General features: G+C 39.7%; 1 protein-coding gene across 1 annotated transcript in view; it reads right to left on the bottom strand.

Moving 5' to 3' along the window:
- clmp (CXADR like membrane protein) overlaps positions 1-19,099 on the bottom strand; it is a 43,896-nt gene extending 24,797 nt beyond the window's left edge. Inside the window, exon 1 of the mRNA XM_003222795.4 lies at positions 18,621-19,099. Within this exon, the coding sequence (XP_003222843.2) occupies positions 18,621-18,648 (28 nt within the window). The 5' untranslated portion in view covers positions 18,649-19,099. The remainder of the gene's footprint in view (positions 1-18,620) is intronic.
- Between the last annotated feature and the right edge of the window lie 268 nt (positions 19,100-19,367).

Here is a 19,367-nt window from a genome sequence, read left to right as displayed (position 1 = left end):
CAAAACATTACGTTCATTTATGGTACATAAACATCTTATATACACAACCTGAAGCTAATTTTATGCACAGTATTTTGAAACCACTGCATGAACTGCATATATTGAAGTGCCAGAAAGCAAAAGTATTTCTATCACAGTCATATATGTGGACAATTTTTGGACTTTGGAATATTTTGAGATTCTATATTAGGGATGCTCAACTGTTTTTTTTTTTAATGCAATCTAGGTAAAGGTAAAGGTTTTCCCCTGACATTGTCCAGTCATGTCCGACTCTGGGGGTTGGTGCTGATCTCCATTTCTAAGCTAAGGGCCGGCGTTGTCCATAGACATCTCCAAAGTCATGTGGCCAGCATGACTGCATGGCGCGCCGTAACCTTCCCAACAGAGCGGTACCCATTGATCTACTCACATTTTGCATGTGTTCGAACTGCTAGGTTAGCAGAAGCTGGGGCTAACAGTAGGAGCTCATCCCTGCTCCCCGGATTTGAACCGCCAACCTCTCATCAACAAGTTCAGCAGCTTAGCATTTTAACCCAGTGCTCCATGCAATCTACCCCTCCCTAAATAAAACATTGCCATGGTACATTTTCCCACTGTATAATAAAGACAGATTTAGGAACTTATCATAAAAATAATACTCATATGTGGCCTGAAATGGCACCCAATCAGGAATTTAGATGGAGTAAATCTTATTTTTTTTCCCCACTTCAAAGCGCACACGCATAAAATGTGCTAATTTGAAAAGATAATTTAACTGAAGGTTTAAATTAGTAGCCCTGGTTACTGCTAAGAAGTGTAATCTTGTTATGTTGCCCAGCTACATTATTCTCACCCCATTGGATCTACAGAGATTAAGGAACAGCATCCGAGTATGCAACTACACTGTAGAATTAATGCAGTTTGACACCACGTTTAACGGCCATGACTCAATGCTTTTGAATCTTGGGAGTTGTAGATTGGCGGTGCACCAGCATTTCTCAGCAAGGAAGGCTAAAGACCTTGTAAAACTGCAAGTCCCATGATTGTATACCACTGAGCCATGGCGGTTGAAGTGATGCTAAACTGCATTAATTGTATAATGTAGATCAGCGTTTCTCAACCAGGGTGTCAGGACCCCTGGGGGGCAGTTGTGAGGGGATGTCAGAGGGGTTGCCAAAGACCATCAGAAAACACATATTAATTCACAGTGCTTTCTGGAGGTAGGTGAACTACATCTCCCTAAATCACTGTCAATTCTTTCCAGATCCCTCCAGTATTTCCGGTTGGTCATGCGGGTTCGGTGTGGGAAGTTTGACCCAGTTCTATCATGGGTGGGGTTCAAGGGGCTTTTTGATTACAGGTGAACTATAAATCCCAGCAATCAGAACTCTTAAATGTCAAGGTATATTTTTCCCAAACTCCACCAGTGTTGACATTTTGGCTTATTGAGTATTTGTGCCAAGTTTGGTCCAGATCCATCATTGTTTGGGGTCCACAGTGCTCTCTGGATGTAGGTGAACTACAACTCCAAAACTCAAGGTCAATGCCCACTAAACCCTTCCAGTATTTTCTGTTGGTCATGGGAGTTCTGTGTGCCAAGTTTCATTCAATTACATCATTGGTGGAGTTCAGAATGCTCTTTGATTGTAAGTGCACTATAAATCCCAAATGACAAAATCAATTTCCCTCAACCCCACCAGTATTCAAGTTTGGGTGTATCGGGTATTCGTGCCAAATTTTGTCCAGTGATTGAAAATACATCCTGTATATCGGATTTTTATATTATGATCCATAACGGTAGCAAATAACAGTGATGAAGTAGCAACGAAAATAATTTTATGGTTGGGGGTCATGACAACATGAGGAACATTATTAAGGAGTTGCGGCACTAGGAAGGTTGAGAACCACTGATGTAGATGCTTCTGAAGTGTATCGTACTGAAGGAAGAGCCTTGTTTTCTCATTAGATTTTTCTGGTCTTGCCTAGTTTGAAATGACAATTTAAAGTTGTATTCCTTGCCTTAAAATAGCCCTACGAAAATTCATAGGGTCACCCACTTCCACTAGAAGTTGACCATAGAATTGTGCTGGAAGACTATGATCAAATCTACAAATAATCACATCCGCAAAAGATGTGACTCCTAAAATATTTATTTTTGAACAGTCCTTTGCCTTCGCGAAACGAATGGAAGAACCTTAGCATCACTTTAGTGCCTCTCCATTAGAGGAAGCAGACCAATACTGGCATCTCCAGTCATTTATTTAACAGGCCAGTTCAACAAATCCTTCCTCATGCATGAATATTATCAACTCTTTTTCTCTTGCATTTGTTTCAAATCGGATTCTTTTTTTTCCATGAGAGGTTTATCCAAAGCAGGATAGGAGACCGACTATTAATGCAGCTCCGGTTAACTAAATTCAAGCTTTTAATATTCTTGTAGATGTTCCTATTTTGGAGGAGGGAGAGTAGCTGCAGCGAGATGAAAGAGTGACTAAAGTAGGTTAGCCTTAAGGAATCGGTATTTAAAAATTGACTGGGAAGAATTGGCAGTGTCACAAGAAATCCCCAAATTCTTCCATACGTTCTGGTTTCTGGATTGGAGATACCTCTCTTTGTGGATTATTCGCACAAGGTTAAGTAGGAAAGTGATACCTCATTTTCTACTGCATAATACAAGGCATGTAATGACACAGTATAAGAGCTTAGTGATGAATAAACTACCAAGACTAAGTTGCCTTTTAATTTTATTTTTGGAATGGCGGTTTTTTTTTCTAATCATGTTTAGGATAATAACAATAATAATAATAATAATAATAATAATAATAATAATAGGAAGAAGAAGAAGAAGAAGAAGAAGAAGAAGAAGAAGAAGAAGAAGAAGAAGAAGAAGAAGAAGAAGGTGGTTGCTGTGTTTTCCAGGCTGTATTGCAATATTCCAGAAGCATTCTCTCCTGACGTTTTGCCCACATCTATGGCAGGCATCCTCAGAGGTTGTGAGGTCTGTTGGAAACTAGTCAAGTGGGGTTTATATATCTTTGGAATAATGTGCAGGGCAGGAGAGAGAACTCTTGTCTGTTTGAGGCAAGTGTGAATGTTGCAATTGGCCACCTTGATTAGCATTGAATGGCCTTTCAGCTTCAAAGCCTGTCTGTTTCTTGCCTAGGGGAATCCTTTGTTGGGAGGTGTTAGCTGGCCTTAATCAAGGTGGACAATTGCAACATTCACACTTGCCTCAAGCAGACAAGAGTTCTATCTCCACAGATATATAAATCCCACTTGCTTAGTTTCCAACAGATCTCACAACCTCTGAGCATGCCTGCCATAGATGTGGGCGAAACATCAGCAGAGGATGCTTCTGGAACATGGCCAGACAGCCTGGAAAACTCACAGCAACCCAGTGATTCTATCCAAGAAAGCCTTCAAAATAATAATAATAATAATAATAATAATAATAATAATAATAATAATAATAATAATAGGGTTGCCAAGAGCCACTTATTATAAAGGATGGTTCCTATTTGACAACTGTCTCCTTTTTGTATTGACTGAATGAAATGCACCACCCAAAATCCTGCATTTTGAGATATTCAGCCATAAGGCAGAAATATGTGAGAACTACGGAGAATATGTGATTTTTGCAGAGATATTAAATGTTTTGGTTAACTGAAATCAACACCTCCATTTAGTACTGATATAGAACCCAAGTTAGTTAGTAATAAATAATGAGTGTCAGCTTCCCTGTCAATAATTTTGATCTGTATTTCTATTTTGAAATCCTGGCAACATTAACCATGTTGCGAATGAGTTTGGCAACAATATAATGACGTTTGATCACTTTATTTATTATGCTACATACATTGTATGAATATTATTTAGCAGCCACTGTGGTGTAGTTGTTAGATTATGTCTCTGGGATATCAAGATTTGGATCTCTGTTTGGCCCTGGAAACCACTGGGTGACTTTATATACTCTCATTCTCAGAGGAAGGCAAAGGCTATAGAGCTGTGCAAAGCTTTGGAGGTCTGTTTAATAATTTGGAGATTTGTATTATCTGTTAATACACATCTCTGAATTAGTAATAGGAACGAGACCCCTCCAAAGCATTATGAAATGAAATGGAAGGCTCTGAAACATTTCAGAGAGATTAATAAAGATTTGATGTTTTGGAGCATTTCAAGCTGTTTTTGAAAAAAACTTTTTAAAAATTTCTAAAAATCAGTGGATGACCGAAACATTCTGAAACTTGGCAGGCTTATAGTCATAAATATTGCCCGCAAGTGTGCCAAGTTTCATCCTGATAGCCATAAAAATGTAAATAGAAAAGAGCTTTGAAATTTCCCCCATTGTTGCTAATGGAATAAATCTTCACGAAACAACTACGAAAGTTTGGAGAGTTGGATTATGAAACGAAATGGAACCCCTCAAAACCTTTACAAAATGAAGCAGGGGCCATCCAAATTTCTGAAACAAATTATTAATCGGATTTCAGCTATATTTTTAAAAGGCAAGACCTCTCCGAACAAACCTTGCCAAGAAAACGCCATGATAGGGTCACCTTAATGTCACCAAAGGTTGGAGTCAACTTCAAGATACACTGCAACACTTAACTTCACAGAATTCTGAATAAGGAGATACTTGAAAAGGTCCTAAATACCCCAAAGGAACCAGATCCCATCTGATCTCAGAAGCTAAGCATGATTATTTCTGGTTAGTACTTGAATGAGAGGCCACCAGCCAATCCTTGATGCTGTATGAGATATTCCAGAGGAAGGAACGGGCAAATCCCACCTCTGAGGATTCCTTACTTAAAATGTATAGGGTTTCCATAAGTCAACAGGCTACTTGAAGACCCACTGGCTGACTCTACACTGTAGAATTAATGCAGTTTGCCAACACTTTGTCTCAGTGCTCTGGAATCCTGGGATCTGTAGTTTGGTGAGGCACTAGTCTTCATTGGCAGAAAAGGCTAAAAACTGTTACAACTCCTATGATTCCATAGAATTAAGGTACAATGTTCCCTCACTTATTGCAGGGGTTAGGTTCCAGGACCACCCGCATTAAGTGAAAATCCATGAAGTAGGGACACTATATTTATTTTAATATTTATACATTATTTTAGTAATTATACACTATTTAAAGTCTTTATCAACCAATCGTGTGTTGATAAATCGCCTCCTTCTCCTCCTGTTGCCGCTTGGGCTCCTTTTCTCTCCCTTTGGCTTCTCCTTCCTCCCTTCCTTGGGCTGTAAATTATAATTTTTTATGATTTATTATAGTCTTTTAGAGTTTATTGAAAAACCACGAAATAGCGAATCCGCAAAAAGTGAACCACGAAGTAGTGAGGGAACACTGTAAAGGTAAAGGTTTCCCCTGACGTTAAGTCCAGTTGTGTCTGACTCTGCGGGTTGGTGCCCATCTCCATTTCTAAGCCGAAAAGCCGGCGTTGTCCATAGACACCACCAAGGTCATGTGGCTGGCATGACTGCATGGAGCACCATTACCTTCCCATTGGAGCGGTACCTATTGATCTACTCACATTTGCATGTTTTCGAACTGCTGGGTTGGCAGAAGCTGGAGCTAACAGTTGGCGTTCACTCCACTCCCCGGATTCGAGCCTGGGACCTTTCGGTCTGCAAGTTCAGCAACTCAGCGCTTTAACACACTGCGCCACCGGGGGCTCCTCCATAGCATTGGTCCATGACAATTACAAGTCCCGTCAGACTGCATTAATTCTCCACTGTAGAGAGATACATGGAATATGCGACCAGTCTTTCCTTGAGATCGAAATGTTCTGAGTTAGTAGTGCCCACGACTTGCCATATATAGAATTTGTTTTGGTTAATATCCATCCCCACAAATGGTTAAAAGCCTCAGCCATATGCTGAAGAAAACTCGCAGCATGGAATTAGTATGCCCTGTGTCTTTTAGTAGGCTTAGTTACTAATGGATATGTATCCACTAGCCCAGGACAGCAGCAGTGTGCCCAGGGCATTGCTAAATTGGAGAGCCAAGTCTGAGTAATTAGTGAGGGAATGAATGTGCATTACGGGATCATTAGCCCCAAAGCATGTGACCTTGGAGTCTCAAACTTTCTCCCTGCTGCTCTAATGGCTAGCCATTTCAGCACCATCTTCCTTGCAATCCTTTTCATTCTTTTAGAACTCCCAATTTTCTTTTGAAATCTAAATAATTTTCAGTTTTGATAAAGTTTAGGTCAATGAAAGGGAATATTGGCTTGAAGATACTGATGTTTATTCTATTTTCCCCAAACTATATGTCTGTTCATGGCATACCTTGAATCTGGATTCACTGATTGACTTTTTTTCACCAGTGGTTTGAAATCTGAGATCTACCGTATATACCGACCCGAATATAAGCCGAGGCACCTAATTTTACCACAAAAACTGGGAAAACATTGATTCCAGTATAAGCCGAGGGTGGTAAATTTCAGAAATAAAAATAGATACCAATAAAATTACATTAATTGAGGCATCAGTAGGTTAAATGTTTTCGAATACAGTAGAGTCTCACTTATCCAAGCTAAACGGGCTGGCAGAAGCTTGGATAAGCGAATATCTTGGATAATAAGGAGGGATTAAGGAAAAGCCTATTAAACATCAAATTAGGTTATGATTTTACAAATTAAGCACCAAAACATCATGTTTTACAACAAATTTGACAGAAAAAGCAGTTCAATATGCAGTAATGTTATGTTGTAATTACTGTATTTACGAATTTAGCACCAAAATATCACGATATATTGAAAACACTGACTACAAAAATGGCTTGGATAATCCAGAAACTTGGATAAGCAAGGCTTGGATAAGTGAGACTCTACTGTATTTACATAAAGCTCAAATTTAAGATAAGACTGTCCAACTCTGATCAAATCATTATTCCCATTTTCTTCAATGTAAATGTGCTTATGTATCCTTTTAATAATAATAGAGTAAAATAATACATGTATTAATAATAATAATAATAATAATAATAATAATAATCTGCACACATCATCAGAAAATACATCACACAGTCTTAGACACTTGGGAAGTGTTCGACTTGTGGTTTTGCGAAACGAAATCCAGCATATCTATCTTGTTTGCTGTGCCATACAACGTCGTTGTGTTGACAATAATAATAATAATAATAATAATAATAATAATAATAATAATAATAAATACATGAAAATAATACAAGTAATAATAAATAGAGTAAAATAATAAATGTATTAATAATAATAATAAAAATAGAGTAAAATAAATGTAATAGTAGCAACAATAATAGAGAAAAATAATAAATGTAGTAATACCAATACCGTGTTTCCCCGAAAATAGGACAGTGTGTTATATTTTGTTCCCAAAGATGCACTAGGGCTTATTTTCAGGGGATGTCTTATTTTTCCATGAAGAAGAATTCACATTTATTGTAGAACAAAAAAATGAACATTTGTGATGACTCATGGGCCATGTAGTCCCGTTCCTAGCACTGTTGTGACAGATGAAGAGGAAAACTTAGGTTTCCCACCGTTTCAGCCAGAATTGGAGCTTTTTCAGCCAGAATTGGAGCCCTTGCCACCTGCAGGAGATTTGCCTTCCAGAAGTCTGCCAAACAAGCCTTGAGCCGAAATCTCCCCCATTTTCTCGCCGTGATTATTATAAACAACAGAAAGGCGTTCAGGAGGCGTCTCGCAGGAGCGCTAGGATTGCTGCCAGGCATTCAGCTGATTAAGCCTGCTTCCCATGGGAAACTTTAGGGAGTCATGCATCTGGACACAGAGAATGGCTTTCGGTTCTGGTTCCCCAGAGAATTGTTCTTTGGCGGGAAAACGAGACCCTATTTAGGTGTTTTGCCCACGTAGGAATCTTGCAGAGTCAATTCGTCAGCTTCGGGAGTAGGTTGTGTGTGGACTACGCTACTCCCGCGTCCAAGTCCTTTGCTCCCGTTTCCAGCCTTGCCTTGCTTCCCAGGACCTTGCCTTGCTTTCCGGACCTCGCCACGAATTTAGCACGGATCCTGTTCTTGCTCCTCGTTTCTTGTTGCCTTGAATTAAGCCTAGTGTTCCAAGAATCAAGTTTACTTCCTAGCCTTGCTTAAGTTTCATGGACTAAAGGACCTTGTCATCTCCCCTCACTTTGCTTGGCAAAGTGAGTGTTTCGGTTACTGGATTACAACTTTGGACCTTAATATTTCATATTGGACATTGTTTCTTTGGACTAATTTTGACCTTTCCTGAAAGGTCTACTTCTGGACTATTTTCTACACTTGTTTTTATTAACTTTATATATTTCCACAATAAAGATATTAGATAGATTCTGGCCTCTGTGTATGGTTATTGGTGCTCTGCAGCCTGGGTCCTGACAACATTTATTATATACTGTGCAGTAGTTGTCATCACAAACCAGCATAACCAGACAAACTGTGAATCTTATCAAGAATTTCTTATTACTACCAATATTTCCATGTAAAGCTATCTATGGTACGTACATTTACCAATCTTGCATGCTCTGGTGTTCTGTTTATTGGGCATGCTTCCAATCAAAACTTTACTAGGTCTTACTTTCAGGGGAGGCCTTATATTTAGCAATTCAGCAAAACCTCTACTAGGTCTTATTTTCAGGGGATGTCTTATTTTAGGGGAAACAGGGTAATAATAGAGAAAAATAATTAATGTACCATATATTCTCGAGTTTAAGCTGACCCAAATATAAGCCAACCAGGACCCTCACCCGAGTATAAGCCGAAGGGGACTTTTTCAGTCTTTAAAACAGGGCTGAAAAACTAGGCTTATACTCGAGTATATACAGTAAATTCCATGCATATTTAAGTCTGTTTGAACAGACCCAGCAAAACGAAAAGCATAGTTATATATTGTAATGGCTGTTACTCTTTTCCCTATTGGATTTGCAATATTTAGAGGCAAGGTATAGAGTAAATCCATTGCCTTGCTTTTGGAAGTGCCTTTAGGGCAGATGTAAATGTTTGATGCCTCAGGCTTTTAGCAGTCATGTAGCCAAGGAAAGCGGCACTGCTGTTTCCTGTGGCTTGCTTCTCAAAGTTGAATCTACAAATATAACATGGTATGGTCCCCATATCCATGGGAGCAATGTCTACGGTTTCATTTATCCGTATCCAAAAATAATAATGGAAGAAAACTATCCTCTTTAGACCCTTTCTAGGTCCTCCGCATGATTCTGTAGTATTTCGGAGCCAGAAATCTTAGCATTTAAATATGTTAGCCTTTACTTCAGAACATGGATGTAGAACTTGGAGTTAAGCATTAATATGTTTTCTTTTGGACAGTGCCCAAGTTGGTATTTCATATCACACCAATCATACAACCCAAGACAAATGCCACCGGGTGCTGGTTCTGTGACTATTTACTGAAACAAGACAACAAGAAATAGTCAATGTTGGCTTCAACATTGACTATTGACTAAACCTTATCCCACGCATCTCAGAAAATGCATTTTCACATAGGCATCCCATTGTTTAAGAATGCTATGTGAGGACTGGATACCTGCTCAACCCCTCTCACATATGTATTTCTTTTCCTATAACTCATGAAATAATGTGCGCCAGATTAATCACACAGCCAAGAGATGACTTCCCAATCCATGCGATGAGCTGCAGAAGGTCTACCCATCACACTGTGCATGTTTTGACAATAGAAATCAAAATTGATTGTTTCCCATTTTTCAAAAAGGAACTCATGGCAGATTTTTTTTGATTTGAGTATCCAATGAAGCCCCCATTGGTGCACTGAGCAGCTGAACTTGCTGACTGAAAGGTCGGTGATTCAAATCCTGGTTGTGGGGTAAGCTCCCGCTGTTAGCCCCAGCTTCTGCCGACTTCAAAAACATGCTCAAAAACATGCAAAATGTAAGTAGATGAATAGGCATCATTCCAGCAGGAAAGTAACTACGTTCCATGCAGTCATGCTGGCCACAAGACCTTGGAGGTGTCTACAGACAACGCCAGCTCTCCGGCTTAGAAATGGAGATGGGCACCAACCCCCAGAGTTGGACACGAATAGGCTTAATGTCAGGGAAAAACCTTTACCTTTACCTATCCAATGAAACAAATATTGTGTTATGTGATACGACCCAAAGCACCAATAGGCAAAGAATGTCTGCCATGACGCATAAGTTTGTGTGATAAGGTCCTGAAGGAAAGGGAAAGGGTTTCTTCCTCTCAAGGCTAAGAAGGACAACTCAATCACCCAAATCCTTTCCCTGTTTGTTCCGTGAAAATAAACAGAGTTTGGACTGTATTCTTTTATCCTGAATATCTTGATCTATCATTAGCTAATTCTTGTTTTTAGTTTTCCCGGCAAGTTTTAGCTTGTTTTGGATCCAGCCGGATGGAGCATCTAAAATGGTTAGAAGCCAGATGTTGGCCTCTGTTCTTTTTATCCCCGAAGAGGTTAGAATTAATGCGGTTGTGCAACCAGAAGTTGCGATCTGTTAATTAAGTTGGCTGCTATTGAAGTACATATCTTCCGGAACTATTAAAAAAGGTGAGAAACAGTAGCCGTGTTTTAAGCAGATGTTGCGTAACGAAGAGTGTCTGGGTATCTGATGAAATAAGAGTCTTCGTTGCAAAATCTCATGCCATGGTGAAGCCTGTTTGTTAATTGCCACATCCCTGTCTCTTACTCTTAAATCTTCTAAAATCTGTCTCCTTAAAGCCAAGGATGGGTTGATATATGAACTGAGTCATAATAACACTCCAACCCCATTGGTTCACTAATTTGTTTTAATTTACAGAGAGACTGGACTCAGTATCTCTTAATACCATGTTTCCCCGAAAATAAGACAGTGTCTTATATTAATTTTTGCTCCCAAAGATGCTCTAGGTCTTATTTTCAGGGGATGTCTTATTTTTCCATGAAGAAGAATTCACATTTATTGTTGAACAAAAAAAAATGAACATTTATTATATACTGTATAGTAGTTGTCATCACAAACCAGCACAACCAGACAAACTGTGAATCCTATCAAGAATTTCTTGTTACTACCATTATTTCCATGTACAACACTTTATGGTACATACATTTACCGATCCTGCATGCTCTAGTGTTCTGTTTGGCGGGCATGCTTCCAAACAAAAACTTTGCTAGGTCTTACTTTCAGGGGAGGCCTTATATTTAGCAATTCAGCAAAACCTTTTAAGAGGTCTTATTTTCTGGGGATGTCTTATTTTAAGGGAAACAGGGTAATAAAAGTAGGACTAGACTGTAGCTTGGACTGTATTGCCTATTATCCTCTACCATTTTGTCTAGGACTGAAGGGAATTGTAGTGCAACAATGTTTGGAGGCTTAAGCTGCCATTTTTGGTATTTCGGTTGGTATTAAGTATTTTTGAATATGCAATAGGCTTGTGCATTTTGGCTGAACCTCGACCTGTTTCTGCTGGCTGAATTCCAGGAGACCTGTGGATCCTGAAAATGGGTGGGTAGCCGAATAGCTGTTTTTGGTCTGCAGCCAAAAGATCCGGCCCATTGCCAGGAATGGGGAACTTATGAGGCTCTCCTTTCCATTCCTGGGATCCTTTCCTTCTTTCAGGGGTCTCTGGGTTTAAGCAATGGGGTTAAGGACGCATCCTTCTTGGGACCCTTTCCTTAGACACAACTTGTGTAAGACACGTCATGGTGTTTTTCTATTCTGATTGGTCCAACAGGCAGGGCTCACAGGGAAACCCTGTATGAGCAACACATGGCAGCCTCTTTGTGCACCGCATGGTGCCGAATAGGGGAGGAGGAGCCGTGATCGGCTGCCACGTGGTCCTGTAATGGATGAAAACGTGATAGCTGAACCCTTACCGTTACGGTAAGGCTGCCAAGCTGAACAAGCCAAATTGGCCGAAGGGAACAAACCCTTCCGAATCGTGCACAAGCCTAATATGCACACTTGCCAAAGAACATAAGAAACACCTTATTATCTGGGCGAGTTAAAAGTTTAACCAAACATGTCCACTACATTACCATATTTATTGTAATAGTCCACCAGTGGAAAATCATTTTTTCTCCATTCATGATTACTCTGGACACAAAGTACTTATTCTCATATTCCATTAGAGGACAGGTAAACTCAGATTTGAGTTTACACATCAGATTTGACAACATGCATATTGTGTTCCAATGCTCTGGATTTTGAAGATTTATATCCCTTCAAATGTTGGCACTCAATTAGTGCCATACACCCAAATTTCATGCTCTATCTACCAAGTAAACAATAAGAAAAAAACATTAGTACTGTGGAAGCCAAACCAAAGTTGCAGGAAATACTGTGACAGTGAGGTAGATGACTAGTGTTGCATCATAGGAGTTCACTCTTAACATAATGTGAGCCATACTTAAATGCACAAATAAGCAGCCCATTTTAATATATGCTAGCCAATAGCCATGACTGTAAATGGTGACTTTCTAATGAGTGAATTTAAACTAAAGCATCATGTTAGTATGCCATATCACAGAAGCATTGGTTATTCTAATATGGGAGGAAAGGCACATCTTATTTCTATGTTTAATGTTTGCCAGTTTTTTAAGATTTTGTATTACCGGTATATGAATGTAGATATATAGGGCTTGCTAATATTGCAGGGGAAATGCACACACACACACACACACACACACATGTAGAGATTTCTAGATAGGTATAAACATAAATATATAGGGCTTGCAAATATTGCAGGAGAGAAATGCACATATATGGAGAGGATTTGCAAACATTTCAGGGGGAAATGCATATGTGAAATTAGTATATATAATTATAGATCTATATCTAGCTCTGCATTGTTTATGTAGGCATTGAATGTTTGCCTGTTACGATGTTGGAAGCTGGCCTGAGTCCCCATGGAGAGATAGGACAGGGTACAAATGAAGTTATATTATTATTATTATTATTATTATTATTATTATTATTATTATTATTTTATTGTTAATACCATATTGTTTTTGTTGACCCTACTTTTCCACTTACAGAGCTAGTTTACTGTTTTTCTTTGAAATACGGTAAATATTCAAAAACCTTTAACCTACTGCTGCCTCAATATAATTTCATTGGGATCTATTTTCATTTTGAAATTTACCAGTAGCTGCTGCACTCGAGTCAATAAGTTTCCCCAGTTTTTTTGTGGTAAAATTAGGTGCCTTGGCTTATATTCGGGTCGGCTTATACTCGAGTATATATGGTATATATTGTATTGCTTTTATTGTTAGTTGCTATGGGTCTCTTTTAAGAGAAATGAGTCAGGGAGGGAATAATAATAATAATAACAACAACAGTAATATCAGTGACGATAAAACCCAGCAGCAATGAAAATCAACAGCCTTCAGATGAAGCCATGTCATTCGAAGCACTATTGCAATTGGGTCATAATCACAGTTCTGACCAACGCACATGTGCATTAGAAGAGACAGAAAGTGAATTTGCCTAGAGTTTTAGCAACCACATCATAAAGTATATGTAAACTGGGCTTATGAAAAATAATTTCATGGTTATAGCTAACTACAGGGATAGTTTTGTAAATAAAAATAACACATTTTCCCCAAAACACTGCATGACATTTTTATAGACCATCACTATATTGTAATCTCCCTGATGGTGACACCTGGTGAATTCTGCACCCTTCTAGCGGTGCCATTATTTGCACATTTAGTTTCTTGTTTGAGTTTGTTTTGAGTTAGCCCAGGTCCATCTCACAATGGGCGCCTTTCCCCATATCTCCCTCCTGGCAGCACTTTGGTCAATGGTTCTTTTGTGCATGGGGAATGTTTAAATAAAGCCTGATGCCGGGGAATCTGGCTCCGTTTCCTCCTTATCTCTGGAATGGCGATTGGAAATAATTGGAAGTGGCACTGGAAGTAATTTGAAGTGACAGTCCCTGGGCTCTGAGGCTTTTGCTTGAAGTCTAACGATCTCCTCGCAAAACAAAACCTAAATTTAAACAATGAAGTCACAAAGTGATTTGCCTTCAAGGTTGAAAACCCTGTGATTTTTTGGGGGGAGAAGAGCGAGATGGAAAGGAAAGAGTGCTTGGCGATAGGCTTCCGCTTGCTTTTTGAGGCTCTCTTTGATAGCAGAGATATGTTCTTTTGTGCTGTTGCTTCACACGCCTTTCCATTCTTCCTCAGATGGAGAATTCACTTCTGTATTAAAACATTTCCGTAGCCTTTAAAATTTTTATCAAGGCTCTTTTTTTTCTTTTAAAGATCTGCATAAAGCAGCCAGTTCATGTCTTATAAATAAGCGTGGAATGGAAGAGTGCCACCCTCCTCTGCCACGTTTGTCCTAAGGATATGGAACAGCGAAGAGAGAAGAATCCAAGAATCTTATAATCTGTATTTGAAATGTAGGTGTAATTGGAATGCATAACCTATCATACCTACATTTCAAAGGATTCTCCATAGCCACAAAAGTAAGGGAAATGTTAGGAATAGTTCCACAAGTGGCAGTAAGGCCACTTTTTATACTAACTTTGGAGTGGTCTAAATGAGGTATCTAATGCCACCAATGGGACCAGCACCGCCTATATCTGACAAATTATGTCCTCTTGAGGAACTTTATGGGTCATCCAGGTGATGTGCTTCTGCTGGAAGTTACCATAGAATCACACCTCACAAATTATTAGAGAGGATATCTCTAGGAATTTTCTAGGTCCTCCAATACAACTCAAGCAGACTTGTATTAGAGCAGTGGTTCTCAACCTGGGGTCCCCAGATGTTTTTGGCCTACAACTCCCAGAAATCCCAGGCAGTTTGCCAGCTGTTAGGATTTCTGGGAGTCGAAGGCCAAAACACCTGTGGACGCACAGGTCGAGAACCACTGTATTAGAGGATCTAGTTCAGTGGTTCCCAACCTTTGGTCCTCCAGTTGGTTTGTATGTCAACTCTCGGAAATCCCATCCAGCTTGCCAGCTATTAGGAATTGGGGTAGCTGAAGTCCAAAGCACATGGAGGACCGAAGGTTGGGAACTACTGATCTAGCTGTATTGGTGGTTTTTCAACCAAATTTTGGCAGAAGCTGTCTATTTCAATATAGTCCATAGCTTCCCGTTTCCACTGTGAAATCAGTAATGTAACCCCTGGCACATACAGAGGTTGTAGTTGACATTTATCATTTATCAGAGTCTGTGGACCTATTGTCATCCGTACGCTGATGATACTCATCTCCATCTCTCTTACACAACTGATGCCAGGAAAGCTATGGAAATCCTGGATCCTTGACTGAATACAGGGAAATCCTGAATTGGGTGAAGCTGCTAATGGTCAATCCAGAGAAGACAAAAGTTCTGTTGGTCGGTAGGAAAGCTAACCTAGGATTGGGTTTCACTCTGGGCCCAGATCGTATCGTATCACCGCACAAAGATCAGTTTGTGACTGTTGGACCCAGCATTGTGTCTATAAGAAGAGTTAGCTGTTATCATAGGGACACCTTTTGTCCAGCTTTCAGTGTCCCTCTTAGAGAGAGAAAACCTTGTCAGAATGGTTCATATATCAGTCACTTTCTGATTTGACTATGGATGCATCTGCTCTGTAGAATTAATGCAGTTTGACACCACTTTAGCTGTCATAGCTGAATGCTGTGAATTTATGGGAATTTTAGTTTTACAAAGTCTTTAACCTTCTCTGCCAAAGAAGAGTTTGTGGTTCACCAACCCACAACTCACAGCTTTCCACAGTATTGAGCCTTGGCAGTTCGAAATCTGTACCGTACCGATATTGGCCTGTCCAGACTTATGGTGACATTAATGTGATCCTGTCACAGAGTATTTTTGGTGAGATTTGTTCAGAAGAGTTTTCCCTTTGGAAGTGTGTGACTTCTAAACTCAGTTATAAATCCTCCCTTATATCTAGGTTAATTCTTGGATGTTATCAATGGTAAGAACCATAATATATGGAAAGAAAGAAAGAAAGAAAGTGAGTTGCAGTGTGCTATGATTCTATTGAGAATGCACCATTCTCTCTTCCACCTGGTTTTCCTTCTCCTGCACCAATATGTCAGCATCCTTTGGTCACTGAACATATTCAGCCATTGTCATGCTCATTTGTCCCTTCCTTCCAGGTTTATTTCTTTAGCAGAGTTTTGGTTTGGTTGCATTCCTTGGAGCTTGTCCAGGTTGAGCATCCCTTATCTGGGATTCCAAAATCTGTTATATCTCAAAATTCAAAACCGTCCAGTGATGGTTCAGTGTAAACAAACTTTGCTTCACGCGCAACATAATTAAAGAGATTGTGCATAAAATTACCTCCTGGTTATGAGTACTTGAAACTTGCATTTTTTTTTTATCTAGGCTGAGGTCTCGTCTCCAAGATGTCTCGTTACGTACAGATATGTAAAGACAAGTATTCCAAAATCTGAAAAACCAAAATCCAAAACACTTCTGGTCCCAAGCATTTTGAATAAGGGATACTCAACTTGTACTACTTGCCTCCACCAGTGGCTTCTGGGGAACATTTTATCCCTTTTGGAATCCCTCTCATTCATCACGGTTATCTCCATCTCTTCCAATTGTACTCCATAACTCTTTTCCCTCTTTAGATGGATGCAGATATTTGGAGAAGTGCAGATACTGAATGTCAGCCTCATATTTTAGGTTGGGAGATATAAGCGATTCCCAAATCCCCCTCCCATTATCATTGTTATGCCCAAGGGGACATTCCTTCACTTTCCACCACAACAGACTTTTTTGCAACCCAAGCTGTACTGTGTAGTCTGCCTGGTAATAGAGAAGACAAGAAGCTTGGAGCTGCTCCAGCCTTGATGCGACCATTAGTAGAAAAACATCATTTAATATCTACTCCTTCTGAATGTCCCTTATTCAGAATTTCAAAATCCAAAATATTCTAAATGCTTCTGATTCTAAAAACAACTACAGGTTGAATAATACCCTTTATCTGGAATTCCAAAAACCTCCAAAATCCAAAATTGTCCACATCGTTGGCTGAGACAGTGACACCTAATTATTTTGATGGTTCAACGTACACAAGCTGTGTGCGTAACACACAAAAAATTATTAACAATACGGTGTATAGAATGACCCTCAGACTATGTATGCATGAAACACAAATGAATTTAGTGTCTAGATAATCTAGACAAGGTATCTCTGTAGATATCATCTGTTTCACTTGGTCAGAAGCTCACAGCACCTTAAACCCCATCATTGCTTCTGCGTCCTTCCTTCATACCTTGGCTGATATTGTTCTTCCTTAACTCTCCCAAGAGAGTGAGGAATTTCTGTCTTTGAATTTACTCTGAGAAATAAAGATATGGCAGCCTTTATATGACCCTTTGGTGGGGTCCCCCCCCTTCCTATAAATCTATTTGTCAATCCAAGTGTGATTCTCCAGGCAGTGGTGTCTTTGGATAGAGAAGAAGACTGCTGCTCACCCTGTGATAAGGAAAACCAGTGCTATTCTCATTTTGCTTTAGTTTGCCTTTCTTAATATTTTCCTCCATTTTTTACCTCCTCCATTTTGTAAAGAATACATATACATAAATATATAGGGCATATTGGTGCTAACTTGCTTTGCGTGGTATGGGTCTACTGCAAAAAGTCACAACAGTGTTTGTTGTAAATGTCCTCCCTGATCCAAAGGAGTTGTAATAACTTCATCTTTTCCTATGAATGTTACTTTTTTCCTTTCCAAGTTCCTCTGGATGTTTTCATCCTCCATAAACAATGAACACAAGGCAACCAAAGTTAAGAAATGTGATAGCACACTAAATTCAGTGACACACTTTAAAACACATGCTTCAATCTCTTATTGAAATAACTAGTTCTTCAAGGTGCTTATTGCTGGGCTGTGCTATATCTTGGTTAATGGTGACAGACCCAAACATATAAGTCTTGTGGATAGTTTGGTCAGGAAAAAATCAGTATTTGGTGGTTCCTGTTGATTGTATGGATTGGACTTTCTGTCTCTTTAGCTTACAATGTGCCAAATTATTATTGCTTTCCATCTCGCATTCGATTATTTGTGTCATCGTTTCCTTCTAGATCTTCCTCTCCTGTGTATTTCTTTTGTGAATTTCTCCCCCATTGCTGTGTCTAATCCCTCTCACCTCCTTTTTCTATCACCCTCTTTTTGGACCTCCCTCCACATCTGTTTCTCATTTATGGCTCTCTACAATACCACTTGGAAACAATAGGCTCTTTCGAAATAGCAGAAATATTCGCAAAACTACAACAGAAGCAAAGCAGATTGACCACTGATCCTGGAGCAATGATTCTTTGTTCAAATTTGTGAGAGGCAAACTCATCTCAGGTTGTCTCCTTTGAAAACTTATGCATGTGTTTGAGAGAACGAAACAACACCCCGTAACGTTTACGCTTTCATCAAGAAAAGTATTAAACTGTCGAAGAGCCTGTATGCAAAGAAAAGCTATACATGTTGAGGAACAGTTGCATGTTTCAGATGACAGAGGAAAAAAGGAGGTTTAGCTATTTTGTTTGGCTAAGTAAATACGAAAAATGCAAGAAATTGAAAACAGATTGTTTCCCCTGCTCAAGAAACTTTGACACAAGCTTTTCTTTACCGTGGCCAAAGAGCCCCACTTTTAATGCAGACTGTTGCATTTGGAAGTTCAGTTGAATATTTTATTAAAATAACACGGGGAAATATAATCTCTCCACTTACCTAGAAACAGGATGGAAAGCGCAGACATTCCGTCTCTGAGACAGAGAGAAAGAGAGACTTCTCTTCCCTTTTTTAAAACGTCTTCCCACTCAGGAATGGCAAGCAGACCTGCTCAGGATTCAAAGTGACGCCTCTGGAATGCGCGCCGCATAATTGCATCCATGTGCCAGAAAAAAATAACCAACTTTGCTCTTTCTCCCCTTCTGCTATTCATCCCTTGTCCAGTTTCTGTGCAGATAGGAGGAAGGCTGCTGCTTCTCGGCACCCGCTGATTCAGAGCCTGTCAGCATCTGGAAAAAGGGAAAGGCAGAGGCACTGGAGCTGAGAGACACATCTATGGCTGCACAGAGTACTTTCGCATGTCTGGAAAGAAAAGGAGAAATGCGAAGGGTGGAAAGGGGGGGCTGGAGACACAGCATACAATTTTAACCACATGGCTGGCTCCCAGAACAGCCTCTCCCTACCATCCACTGGGATTAGCTGTGAGGGCTGGTCATGTGGGAAGCGGTTGCGTTCTCCTGGTAATAGAGCAACCCCACCTTCTATGGCAAAGCAAGGAGATTTTGCGAGGGCGAAAAACGATTCCAGTGGTTTAAACATGGAGTCGGATTTTCATGACATACTCAAAGAACTGCCTCCTACTTTTAAGTGCCCTGGGCTCTTGCTAGGTTCACTTTGGTGAAGCTTCTTGGCCTTTGTGGGTGATCACAGTGGCTTGAATTGAACCCACTTGTGGGCCAGAGATTA

The sequence above is a fragment of the Anolis carolinensis genome, unplaced genomic scaffold (genome assembly GCF_035594765.1).
Source record: "Anolis carolinensis isolate JA03-04 unplaced genomic scaffold, rAnoCar3.1.pri scaffold_8, whole genome shotgun sequence".
NCBI lineage: Eukaryota > Metazoa > Chordata > Lepidosauria > Squamata > Dactyloidae > Anolis > Anolis carolinensis.
The sequence above is the reverse complement of the archived record's forward strand: the minus strand, read 5'-3'. Positions and strand labels throughout refer to the sequence as shown.